This window comes from Podarcis gaigeae, assembly GCF_964106915.1.
Source record: "Podarcis gaigeae genome assembly, chromosome: 10".
Taxonomy (NCBI): domain Eukaryota; kingdom Metazoa; phylum Chordata; class Lepidosauria; order Squamata; family Lacertidae; genus Podarcis; species Podarcis gaigeae.
The window spans coordinates 68,595,497-68,608,193 of NC_139686.1; the positions used below are offsets into that span (position 1 = coordinate 68,595,497).

At 45.0% G+C, this 12,697-nt stretch overlaps 3 protein-coding genes across 10 annotated transcripts in view; 2 read left to right on the plus strand and 1 right to left on the minus strand.

The window, feature by feature from the left end:
- The window catches only part of CDHR3 (cadherin related family member 3), a 45,531-nt gene extending 34,627 nt beyond the window's left edge, over positions 1–10,904 (minus strand). For 2 of the 3 annotated variants that reach the window (XM_083701416.1, XM_083701415.1), the window contains exon 1: positions 6,942–8,077. Coding sequence is in view for 1 of the 3 variants with exons in the window: in XM_083701413.1 (XP_083557539.1) it covers positions 10,558–10,591 (34 nt within the window). In the remaining 2 variants the exon portion in view is untranslated. Of the gene's footprint in view, positions 1–6,941; positions 8,078–10,557 lie in introns of those variants that run through there. The other variant, XM_083701413.1, reaches the window with a different exon arrangement.
- BCAP29 (B cell receptor associated protein 29) overlaps positions 1–12,697 on the plus strand; it is a 920,634-nt gene that overhangs the window by 547,340 nt on the left and 360,597 nt on the right. The window lies entirely within an intron of this gene.
- The window catches only part of ATXN7L1 (ataxin 7 like 1), a 77,705-nt gene continuing 77,391 nt past the window's right edge, over positions 12,384–12,697 (plus strand). For 2 of the 6 annotated variants that reach the window (XM_083701430.1, XM_083701431.1), the window contains exon 1: positions 12,384–12,576. In XM_083701430.1, coding sequence (XP_083557556.1) covers positions 12,462–12,576 — 115 coding nt within the window. In that variant the 5' untranslated portion in view covers positions 12,384–12,461. The remainder of the gene's footprint in view (positions 12,577–12,697) is intronic. The other 4 variants (XM_083701433.1, XM_083701429.1, XM_083701432.1 and 1 more) reach the window with 3 other exon arrangements.

Genomic DNA, 12,697 nt, shown 5'->3' on the forward strand with positions numbered 1-12,697 from the left:
AGTGGGTAATAATAATAATAATAATAATAATAATAATAATAATAATAATAATAATAATATAATAATAATAATAATAATAATAATATGCATTTTTGTTCATAATTTTTAAAATCTCAAACTGATGTGGGATATGATGCAAACATAAGCTTGGGAAAATGAGGATCTTAGAGAAACTGACGGGTTCTTCTATCCCTTGTTGTAAATCATATTCAGATTCAGCATGCTACTTTCCAGCTGCTGAGGAACAAGACCAGGAGAACTTGATATTTGATCTGATTCACCAGAGCTCTTTTTATAACTGAGGAATGAGCCTTTGGAAAGTGGCAGCATCAAGCCACTGCCAGATGCAGATGGAAAAGTATCTCAGGAACATAAGCCAATGGATGGACAGAGCAGAAGAGAGCTGGCTGACCAGATTCACTAATAGCACAGTGTTGCTTCTGATGGTTCTTGCTTGCTTGGGTAAGAAAGAAAGGGGTCAAGTCTTATACACAGCAATGGGACATTTTCCAGTCTCCATTGCACCACTTCTCTGCTTAATCTCCGTTTTCTAGAAGATCTGTGCAAGGGTTGAGAGAATGAATCTGTGCTGTTCATGGGGCTGAAGGAGCAGGAAAACTAAGACTGAAGCACCAGATGACAAAGTGGGGTGTAGACTGGGATCAGCAAGACCCTCCCTCTGTTTTACTTGGAAGCAACAAGAGCACTTTGTTTATAGTCCTATTTTAATCTTCCACCTTCAGGAGGCTGCCATGACATGTCTGAAAGACGTCCCTGCCTTCTTTGTATGTTCATCACTTTACGGCTTTGTAGTATGCTCTCAAAATATTTACTGAATGATTAATTCTAACAGTTAAGTGCTGCTATGGCATTATAGAAGTGTTTGTGATCTCTCAGCCTGCCCTGTAGTAGCACTTGCACAAAAATTCCATCCGACAGGTACATGTCCTTTACTAAATCACCACTGCTTTCCTGAAGCAGTTTCAATATTTACCTAGAGATGGAGCAAGCTACTGTTACTCAGGATTATTGAGCAAAATTAAGAGTCAATAATCTCTTCCCACTATGCAAATCTGTTCCATGAAAAATGCATAGTAAATTCAAGAAAGAAAAATGGAAATACCGTACATTATAGCAAATACAACAGAACTGGAAGTCTAAATGACATTTTGTAAATCAATCTGTGCTACACATACTGCCAAACTGAATAAATACACTTTGACACAAGAAGGTGTCAAGCCTTCCCAGTAACAGAAGTATGGATATGGTATTGTATTTAGAGAAGGACAAAGAGACTCAAGTTCAAATCCCTCAAGGGTTGACTTAGTTGGGGTGTAGGGGGTATGTTGGGGTGGGCATTAATTTTGGAATGAAGGAGAAACTCAACTAAATGGGGCACACTCTATTAACTTTTCATTTCTTCTGAAATGAATGAGTAATAAATGTTATGAATGGGCACTGGTTTTAGTATATGTGTGAGAGACTGTATCCTCAGCAGTCCCCCCCCCCAATTGCCTCTACACTAGTCTCTTGGCAGATAGCAGGCACTGCTGGTCACTTTCTATCCTTGTCCCCAATGTAAATGGTTCTTCCTCCCTTGTTCCTCATGTAGATCTTCACTCACCCCTTCTTCCCTGGTGGGGTAGCACCATTTTGTGGTTCACCTCAGGTGCTAAACTGTTTTGTGCTGGCCATGGTGAGGTTCATGCTATTTCTGAAACAAACATTATTTTTGTATAGGAACCGTGTGTGTGTGTGTGTGTGTGTGTGTGTGTGTGTGTGTGTGTGGAGGATTGGCCCCACAATTGTAGAATATAAACATTAATCCTCTGTCAAACTGCCAAAGAGAGAAAGTCTAGTTAGGGCACAAATTTACGCTGAAGCTCCATTAATCAAAATGGGCATTAAACACACAGCTCTTTCATAGAAAAACTGAACTAAGACACTATCATACCTTCAAAAAATAAGATACTTGCACAAATAGAGAAAGTGACATTTTTGTGACAAATGGGGCTCTGAAACATATTTATAAGCAAGTGGTGGGCTTTTGAATAAACATGCTTAGGACCATGCCTTGTGTTGTTTTGCACATGTTTTTCATTTTCCCTTATTATTAATAAGAATCCCTGAAGGGAAACTGCAGGAATCCAATTCTTAACCTGATTATGAAAAAAAGTGGGGGGATCACCATTGAGGGATTCCATGATAGATTTAATGACGTGATAGATTCCATGGGGTCATCCACACAGCACCTGAAAATCCGTTTTATATTTTCAATTTGTCCTCTGCTGACCTCTGCAGGTCTGCAGTACCTGATCATTTTGTACACAAATAACAAAACCAGGGCTGTGCATCTCTGCCACACAACTCTAGAGAAAACTAGAACTAGGTTGCCTTGTTGTTGTTGTTTAGTTGTTTAGTCGTGTCCGACTCTTCATGACCCCATGGACCAGAGCACGCCAGGGAACCCTGTCTTCCACTGCCTCCCGCAGCTTGGTCAAACTCATGTTTGTAGCTTCGAGAACACTGTCCAACCATCTCATCTTCTGTCGTCCCCTTCTCCTTGTGCCCTCCATCTTTCCCAACATCAGGGTCTTTTCCAGGGAGTCTTCTCTTCTCATGAGGTGGCCAAAGTATTGGAGCCTCAGCTTCAGGATCTGTCCTTCCAGTGAGCACTCAGGGCTCATTTCCTTCAGAATGGATAGGTTTGATCTTCTTGCAGTCCATGGGACTCTCATGAGTCTCCTCCAGCACCATAATTCAAAAGCATCAATTCTTCGTTGATCAGCCTTCTTGATGGTCCAGCTCTCACTTCCATACATCACTACTGGGGAAACCATAGCTTTAACTATACGGACCTTTGTTGCACGGTGATGCCTCTGCTTTTTAAGATGCTGTCTAGGTTTGTCATCGCTTTTCTCCCAAGAAGCAGGCGTCTTTTAATTTTGTGACTGCTGTCACCATCTGCAGTGATCATGGAGCCCAAGAAAGTAAAATCTCTCACTGCCTCCATTTCTTCACCTTCTATTTGCCAGGAGGTGATGGGACCAGTGGCCATGATCTTAGTTTTTTTTATGTTGAGCTTCAGACCATATTTTGCGCTCTCCTCTTTCACTCTCATTAAAAGGTTCTTTAATTCCTCCTCACTTTCTGCCATCAAGGCTGTGTCTTCTGCGTATCTGAGGTTGTTGATATTTCTTCTGGCAATCTTAATTCCGGTTTGGGATTCATCCAGTCCAGCTTTTCACATGATGAATTCTGCATATAAGTTAAATAAACAGGGAAACAATATGATGTACTCCTTTCCCAATTTTGAACCAATCAGTTGTTCCATATCCAGTTCTAACTGTAGCTTCTTGTCCCACATAGAGATTTCTCAGGAGACAGATGAGGTGATCAGGCACTCCCATTTCGTTAAGAACTTGCCATAGTTTGCTGTGGTCGACACAGTCAAAGGCTTTTGCATAGTCAATGAGAGCTAGGGAATATCGCCATCTAGTGCTATAAGGAATTCTCACTTCCTAGGCAAAGAGAATTGTGCAATTCTGCTACATATCACATTAGCATTGCAGCACAAATATCTTGCTGTGGAGAGAAGGAAGGTGCTGCAGGAGAAAGCATAAAATCCTAAGACACAGTTCTGATTTCTTAATAACAGGGAAGCCAGAGAATATTCAGAACCTTTAGAGCTTTCAATGAGTGTGGTGCAGATTCCTGTGCTTGTTCATTCCCTGCTTCTATCATCCACCTATTCCTATGAGCTGGAGGAAATATGTAGGAGAAAGAACACCTGCCTTGACTGCTCCTGCCTTGTGAGACGTACACCCCCCCACACCCTTCAATCACTTTATAAGGACATCTTACAATAACATATTACAAACACAATAAAATAAGCTTAAAAGTATAAAAGCAGCAGAAAAACAAAATGTGGAGCCATAATGCTGGTCAACCAAAGTTAAAACACCTGGGGAAACAAAGAAGTATTTTCCTGGCATGGGAACAAATTTGAGTGGGTGCCCACTAAACCTCTCCGAGGGAAGCATTCAAAAGCTGGGGTACCATCCTGAAAATACCTTTTCCCATGCAACCACCCCGTGTAACCACCCTGTACCTTAGACAGTGGGGAAACCCAAAGAAGGACCTCTGACTGATGACTCAAAGCATGGACAGACACATGAGAAGAGAGGCAATCCCTCATTTATATGAGTGTTCACCAGCTTTGAATCGGGCAACTCTTTTTAACCAAACTACAAGAGTATTGTGTTTGCTATTTCAATTTTTACTAAAGTGCTGCAGTCAAGTTCATTAGTATAATTATCCTTGATCTCAGTGCTGGTGCTATCATTAGGCCAAGTAGGCAGCTGCCTAGGGCGCAGACCTCAGAGGGGCACAGTTTGATACTGATTAGGTTTTTTATAAATTTCTGGTAATATTTTACTTTATTTAATATTCTGAATGCAGTTTCTCAAAGCTCAAACTTATAAAAACTAACATGTTGCAAAAGGGACTAGGTGGCTTGGCAACCATATCAGTTGAACATGCCCACGTATCAGCACTTGACCTGAAGGAATTGATGACAAAATTTACAAAGGAAAAGGCACGCAAAGTGAGAATTTGATGGGCCTGAAATTGGAACTTTAAAGAAATTTAAATTTTAACATCACAAATCACAAGATTATTCGAACTTATTTATGTGCCAAAACATTTTATTTTGCATTTGAGAAATATATTCAAAGTCTGTTGTACAGGCAACAACCATTTCTCGCATGGTGTTTCTGTTTCCGGCTCCCACGTGCGCCGACAGAGTGCATGTGAGTGCACATAAGCCTGCCCCACCCTCATTATTCCCTCTTCCGAGTCCCTATGCGTTGGTGATCATCTGTCAATTGGACATGCCTAAAATGGTCACCAGGGACACGGGTGGCGCTGTGGGTTAAACCACAGAGCCTAGGACTTGCCTATCAGAAGGTCGGCGGTCTGAATCCCCGTGACGGGGTGAGCTCCCGTTGCTCAGTCCCTGCTCCTGCCAACCTAGCAGTTTGAAAGCACGCTCTGGCGGGAAGGAAGGTAAACAGCATTTCTGTGCGCTGCTCTGGTTCGCCAGAAGCGGCTTAGTAATGCTGGCCACATGACCTGGAAGCTGTAAGCCGGTTCCCTCAGCCAATAAAGCGAGATGAGCGCCGCAACCCCAGAGTCAGCCACAACTGGACCTAATGGTCAGGGGTCCCTTTACCCTTAAAATGGTCACCACCTCTGTTACTTATTCTTGCAATTTAGAATAAATTCAGAAGTTTCAAGTTTTGTGCTTTTCATTTTTTTCTACAGTTCTTTTTTTTTAAACTGGAGTTAGCCTTTCTTTGGAGGGGTGCAAATAGTCTTGCCTAGGGTGCGAAATAGCCTGGTACTGGCACTGCTTGATGTCCATATTACAGATGAGAGGCTGAAGTCAACAACAAGTGTCTTGTCCATGGCACAATCTGACAATGTACACATTAGTGGCTTGAAACACAGTAAGGTTGTCTCCCCCCGTTGTGTTTCAAGTCACATTCTTACGTTGCTCAACACCAGAGAGGGAGGGGATGTATTCACCTGAGGCAAATGACCTGATTTGTTTCCCTGAGCTAAACTCTAAGTCAATGAAGCTGTCATCTACGCTTGTGCAACAACTGCCTTAAAAGTACACACCTCAGCTTAACCAAAGCTTATTTTTTCAATTTGGATGAAAGATGGTCTAAGTGAAAGCACATCAAACAGGAATATTTCTCAAGAAGTTACAGCAGGCATAGGCAAACTCGGCCCTCCAGAATTTTTTGGGACTACAACTCCCATCATCCCTAGCTAACAGGACCAGTGGTCAGGGATGATGGGAGTTGTAGTCCCAAAACATCTGGAGGGCCATGTTTGCCTATGCCTGAGTTATGGAATATGGCAAACATCATGTGTACTTTGCTGGAGCCAGAGTAAACAATGATGTGTACATAGTCTCTGTTTATGGTTGAGCTGAGATTTTAACTAGGGATTTCAAGCTCATCGTCTTAACTGCTACACCTTATAAGCATGTTCTGGCTTGAGCATATCCTCTCCCTACATTTTATTATGGACTAGGGCAATTATGCTTCAAAGACTCTTCCTTTCAGTTTTTAAAGAATTCCTACCTCTGTGAGAGTTGGGCTAATAGGACTGGAGGTTTTCCTGGTTCTTCCTGCACATTGTGTACCACCATCCATTCCTTTTGGGGAGTCAATACAGTTTTATACTTTACCAGAAATGTGGCTGTCAACCTTCCCTGAGACTCAGGAAATGCTAGCAGACAAATAATACTAATTCCTGAGTACACCTAATACTGATTTTAAAGAGACAATAGATTATCTTCCTGCAGAATTACATCTGTGCTCTTGTTATAAGCTGTTCATTTTATCAGGACAGAAGACTGAAAGCAGCTCCACTAGCAACCCCTCTGATTCCTTGCAAAGCAAAACAGGTGTCAAAAATGGTTGCGCGTTTGCACTTTGTTCATTTACTGAATCCACTAAGAAAAGCTTTGGGCAGGAAACAGCATCCAATTTTGAAAAGGTAAACTCTCTCCAGTCTGCCATGCCTGAAGGTAAAGCTAAAATCACAGCTTGTTCTTATTAGGATGCTACAGCTGCTAGTGCACAGTCTGAGCAGGGACTCCACACAGTGTTAGCTCATTTTAATAGGGCAGCGATTAAGTTTCGCACTGCTAGGGTAAGAAAAGGCAGAGTGTCTCTGTCAGGCTCCAGCTGACCTCAGCTTCAGCAAAACCTGAAATGTTTGTATGTGACTAAAATATCTAATTGATTGCACTCAGAAAACATCATATATGTCACAGAAAGACTTGTTTTATATTGAAATCATAGTCTGTATTAACAAAGGCAAATTCAGATATTGGCAAGTTGAGAGAAATCATGTTTTCCTACCACAGCTTTAGCCTGGAGACAAGGAGCTGAAGGGAGAAAGAGGGTTTGCTGCCAGTGCTGTGCATATTCACCCCACCTTTGCCTCTAGTAAACAAGACTTGCAGTTTCTGCAATGTTTGAAAGCCCTGTGAGCAGAAACCAAACCAAAAGAAATATGAATGTGCATATTAAAAGGAATATAGAATGGACATTGTCCTACTACTATATTTTTCTGCAGAACATTTTTTTCATTTTAAAAAAGGTACAGTTTTACGAATGGATAAAATGCCAGGCAAACTGATTAATTTCAAATTAACCTTTTAGGTGATTAGCATTAGGAAACATAGCACCAGTGTCTATTTTAAAATTTAAACGTACTCATAATCCAAATAGCATTTATTTGCATGGGAAGACAAATCACATCCCAGCTCCTCACCCACACAAACATGTGAAGCATCAATAGATGATAAAAGTGGCAAATAGCCCCTTGTGCTGGTGGGGCAAATAAAGGGAAGGAAATGCCAAAGTGGCAGTGGCAACGTCCTGTAGGCAGTGTTTATCCAGACCTTGTTTCCTGATGGACATTGCCAAGCACTCTGAAAGTGTTGCCTGGAAGATAACTGAGGGTTAAGGAAATTTTCCAAAATCCATAAGCAGCAGGCAGTTGAACAGATAAGATTATGCAGTTCTTTATTTATTTCTCTGTACTGTCCCTGCTAAATTTGTTGTTGTTTTCAAATGCCGTATTGGTCAAACAGCAAACAAATAAAGCAGGAAAACAAACAACAAGTGTGTTAAGCTGCATATGAAATTAGCCAGATCCTTCAGCAAATACAGCAAGAAAAGAGTTGTCACAACTAAATGCATAGCCAATGCAATTTAGTATGTCTCTCATCTCCTCTGCTTCCTTCAACTCCCGCAAAATCAAGATATAAATGTCCATTCAAAAGGCGTATCCATTCAAAAGCTATAGTCCCAAAGTATTTGTCAGCAGAACAGCCAAACTCATATCTGTGTTTCTGTTCCACATGATGAAAAGTTTCAATAAATTTGTGCCATAGGACATAAAATCTGTCTGGAGTTTTCTTGCCTGAGTCTTTCTCTCAGACACCAGTATATCCCATGCACTGCAATATCACAAGTCTAAATTCAAACCCTCCAGTGTTAGAACCAAAAAGTAAACTACTTTCGAGAATGTATAACCTGCTGCTTAAATGGAATACTCAGGATGAGACAGTCAAATCCGCCATGATAAAGTGGGCGCAGGATTTGGGGCATAACATTATGTTTGAAGACTGGGAAAGGTTATGGAACACCGGAATGAAATTTACGGCATGTAGTGCCTTGAAGGAAAACATTATGAAAATGATATACCGGTGGTACATGACCCCAGTCAAGCTTGCTAAGATATATCACCTGTCTGATAATAAATGTTGGAAATGTAAAGAGGCGGAAGGGACATTCTTTCACCTCTGGTGGACCTGCCCGAAAGTGAAGGCCTTTTGGGAGATGATTCATAATGAACTAAAAAAGGTACTTAGATTTACCTTACCTAAGAAACCAGAGGCCTTCCTCCTGGGCATGGTGGACCAGAGAGTGCTTAAGAAGGACAGAACTTTTTTTATGTACGCTACTACAGCAGCAAGGATCCTGATTGCAAAGCATTGGAAGACACAAGATTTACCCACACTGGAGGAATGGCACACGCAGTTGATGGACTACATGGAACTGGCCGAAATGACTGGCAGAATCCAAGACCTGGGAGAAGAAACAATCGAGGAGGACTGGAAAAAATTTAAGGACTATCTGGAAAAACACTATAAGCTGTATGAATGTTAAAAAATGCATCTTTTAGGAAACTCTAGCTTCAGTAAGGTTAAACTAAAGAAATGAAAATTAAGGCACAAGAAGTCTGAGATAGAATAATGAAATAACTTTATTGTGTTTAAATGAAAATGTACATGATTTGGGTTATAACACATTTGAAATTGGGTAACATGATAAAACGAAGGATACAACAAGTAATGAAATAAGTTAACAAATTGCTGATGTTACAGAGAATGCAGGGTTGGGAGGATGTGGGGAAGTCCAGTAGATTTGGAAAAAAGAACAAGAAAACTTGTAACCTTTCTACTTTACTCTTATAATATGTTCTTTATTCTTTTTTCTGTATTTTACAAACTCAATAAAAAATATTATAAAAAAAAAAATTCAAACCCTCCAGTATCTTCCATTTTTGGGCAATGGCCAGGTGAGAAGGTTATGCATGGGGGAAATGGAAGAAGGTGGGGCGAGGAAAGACAGCAGTCGAAGAGGAGTAAATATTTAACATGGGTATACAGACTTGGGAAAAGTAACTTCAGAAAATCAGTCTCTAGGAGAGAAATTTTATACAAATAAGGAAAGCCCAGTATGGAAGAGAGTGGGCTCAAATGCAGTCCAGTAGTGATCAACGGAAAATGCAGTAGGAGCAAAAGTTGCCGCAAACTACAATATTAGTTTCCATTCCCCAAAGCTGGTAAATCCTACTGCTCTTTGCTTCTGAAGATAAAACTCACAAAAACAAAACCAACACAGCTTTTCCTTCCAGTACATTTTAATCAGCAGGCTCCGACTGATTTTCAGTATCACTGAGAAAATAAATTATCTCAAACCAAATCTGCAAGAGACTCCAGTCAGTGAACCACCAAAAATTCACCAAGCTCCACCCGTAACAGGTCAAACCCCACTCCTTCCTCTGCCCGTTGACCTGGTGCTTCCTATGTAAACATTGCTGCAGTCTAATTCTCAACACATTTCCATCCACTGCCATGATTACTTAACTGACCACATCAGGGCATTTTCAAAATGACATTGGAATTTTGGAATGTCAAAACTGCTTTTTGGTAGCTCCGGCCTGCTTTAAAAGAAAAAGAAGAAAAACACACATTAATTTTTTTTTGGAGTGTGACTTTGTTGCCAAGTGTAAAGACCACTCTGAAGTCAAACCACTACTTTGGCAGCACCAAAGTGACTTCAACTGGGCACAAGCCTGGGCAGCTTGTCTGGAGGTCCTGGGCTGTCCAGACAACAAGACCCCCCTCTCAGCCTCACTGATGTGGTCCAAAGGAAAGCAGAGCAAGACCTTTGGCACCAGCTTGGCTGCAGGAGTTGCCAGCAGTTCACAGCACCACCCAACCACCTTAGGGACTCCTTAGCTTGTTCTTCTCCTGAAGATGTCCTGCAAGGCAGTGGAGGTTTAGGAAGAGAGTTTCCCTTCTCTTAGATGGGCTGCCTTCCCAGGTGGATGAAACCCCATGAGCTGATTTGTTGATTCATTCAAATTTGTACACCCGCAGGTCTCAGGACGGTTCATGGGATGAGCCACAATACAAAAACGCAAAATGCAGAATCAAAATAAAATCAAGAACAGCCCAATAACTCCCCCCCCAAAAAAACTCGCATATTAATACGGCATTGTAGGTTAATATTAATGAAACAATAACAACCCCTCACCATGGCAGGGGGGACAAGGAGGGGCAGCTGCCCCCTCCCCAATCAAGTCAATCAATACTTAACTAACTGAGGTTCTGCCCCCCCCCAAAACCCCCATAAATCCTGGCTATGCCCCTGCCCCTCACTCCAGACTGCATTTTACCTTCATCCCGGTCTTTGTTTTGTTGTTTAGTCATTTAGTCGTGTCCGACTCTTCGTGACCCCATGGACCAGAGCACTCCAGGCACTCCTGTCCTCCACCGCCTCCCGCAGTTTGTTCCCACCATCTCGTCCTCTGTCATCCCCTTCTCCTTGTGCCCTCCATCTTTCCCAACATCAGGGTCTTTTCCAGGGAGTCTTCTCTTCTCATGAGGTGGCCAAAGTCTTGGAGCCTCAGCTTCAGGATCTGTCCTTCCAGTGAGCACTCAGGGCTGATTTCCTTCAGAATGGATAGGTTTGATCTTCTTGCAGCCCATGGGACTCTCAAGAGTCTCCTCCAGCACCATAATTCAAAAGCATCAATTCTTCCGCGATCAGCCTTCTTTATGGTCCAGCTTTCACTTCCATACATCACTACTGGGAAAACCACAGCTTTTACTATACCGACCTTTGTTGGCACGGTGATGCCTCTGCTTTTTAAGATGCTGTCTAGGTTTGTCATTGCTTTTCTCCCAAGAAGCAGGCGTCTTTTAATTTCGTGGCTGCTGTCACCATCTGCAGTGATCATGGAGCCCAAGAAAGTAAAATCTCTCACTGCCTCCATTTCTTCCCCTTCTATTTGCCAGGAGGCGATGGGCCCAGTGGCCATGATCTTCGTTTTTTTTTTTTTATGTTGAGCTAGGGAAACTGTTATGTACTATGTCTATATTTCAGAAACCCAAACCCAAAACCACGCCAGCGAGGAAGCGCTCCGAAGAAGCGGACTCTCCTTCCTCTAAAGAGCTCCCATCTCCCTGCAGGGAGCCCTCCGCTCTCCCGGTGGTTGCAGTGGCGTAGCGTGGGTTGTCAGCGCGGGGCAAGGCAAGTAATTTGTGCCCCCTAACCCGTGGATTTGCGGCCCCTAAACCTAACCCCCAGATGTTGTGCCCGGTGCGGCCGCCCCCCCCCTGCACCCCTCACGCTACGCCACTGGGTGGTTGGGATGATATTCTGAACCCCGGAGAAGCAGCGCGCCTCTCTGCCTGGCCAGCCTCCTGCGAGGAAGGGAGGCTCTTTGGCCCACGCCTCCGGAGGCCCCGATCCCCGCTGTGAAAGCGAGAGCCTGAGGAAAACTTTCCTCGCCCCCTCCCCCCCCCAGTCACGCGACGCGACGCAGCGCGCGCCGGGCTTCGGGGTTTGATTTTCTGACAGGTTTTCTTTTCCCGCTTCCCTCACGGAGGGCGAGAAACTCCGAGCGTGCAGACGCGCCCGCGTGGGACAGCAGCTGAGGCGGGCGAAGGAGCCTCGTCCGTCCACGACCCTCCCCTCTGTCACCCGAATTCCTTGCTCCGAGCCTCGTCCCCTCAGCGCCGTCTCCCAAGCGGAGCCACCTGAGGCGGCGGCTGAGGGGGAGAGAGTCCAGCCGGCCTCCTCTCATCCCCCGACCGGGGGGGGGGGGGTCTTCTAGTCACTGGACTGCGTGGGTTTGGCTCCCTCCCAGCTCTCACCCTGCCCCTTCCCCACGCCCCGCCCCCCTCTTTCTCGTCGCGCCTCCCCTCCTCGCGGACTCGGGCGGGAGGAGGAGGCGGCGGCCCTCTTCAGGGCAGCGGCTTCGCCTCCCCGCACCGCGCCTGCGCGACGGCGGCGGCGGCCGGGGAGCCCGATCTGATAGGGAAAGCCAGGGCTGACACTACCCCCGTGTGGGCGGCGGAACGTCCCGAGGATGACGTGCGGCGTTCTCGAACCCCGTGTCTCGCTCGCTGGCTCCTCGCTCGCCTGTGCCGAAGGGAACGGGGGAAGAAGAAGAAGCAGCCAGGAGGAGGAGGAGGGAGGAGCGGCGGCGGCGGCAGGAGCGGCGCGGAGGAGGAGACGGAGGAAGAGGAGGAGGAGGAAGACTCTTGCCGGAGGAGCGGCGGCGGCGGCGGCGCCATGGCGGCCCTGGAGCGGCCCGTGCCCAGTCCCGAGGCGTTCCTGGGCCAGCCCTGGGCCGCCTGGGTCCGGGAGGCCGCCCTTCCGCACACGCATTGCGCCGCCCCCCCGCACAGTAAGGGCGCCCGCCGCACACAAGGACCGGCCAGGCGGGGCGGCGGGTGGGGTGCGGGGCAAGCCGAGGCGCCCCTCTCCCCGGACACGCACACGCGGGGTGGATGCGAGCGAGGGAGGGA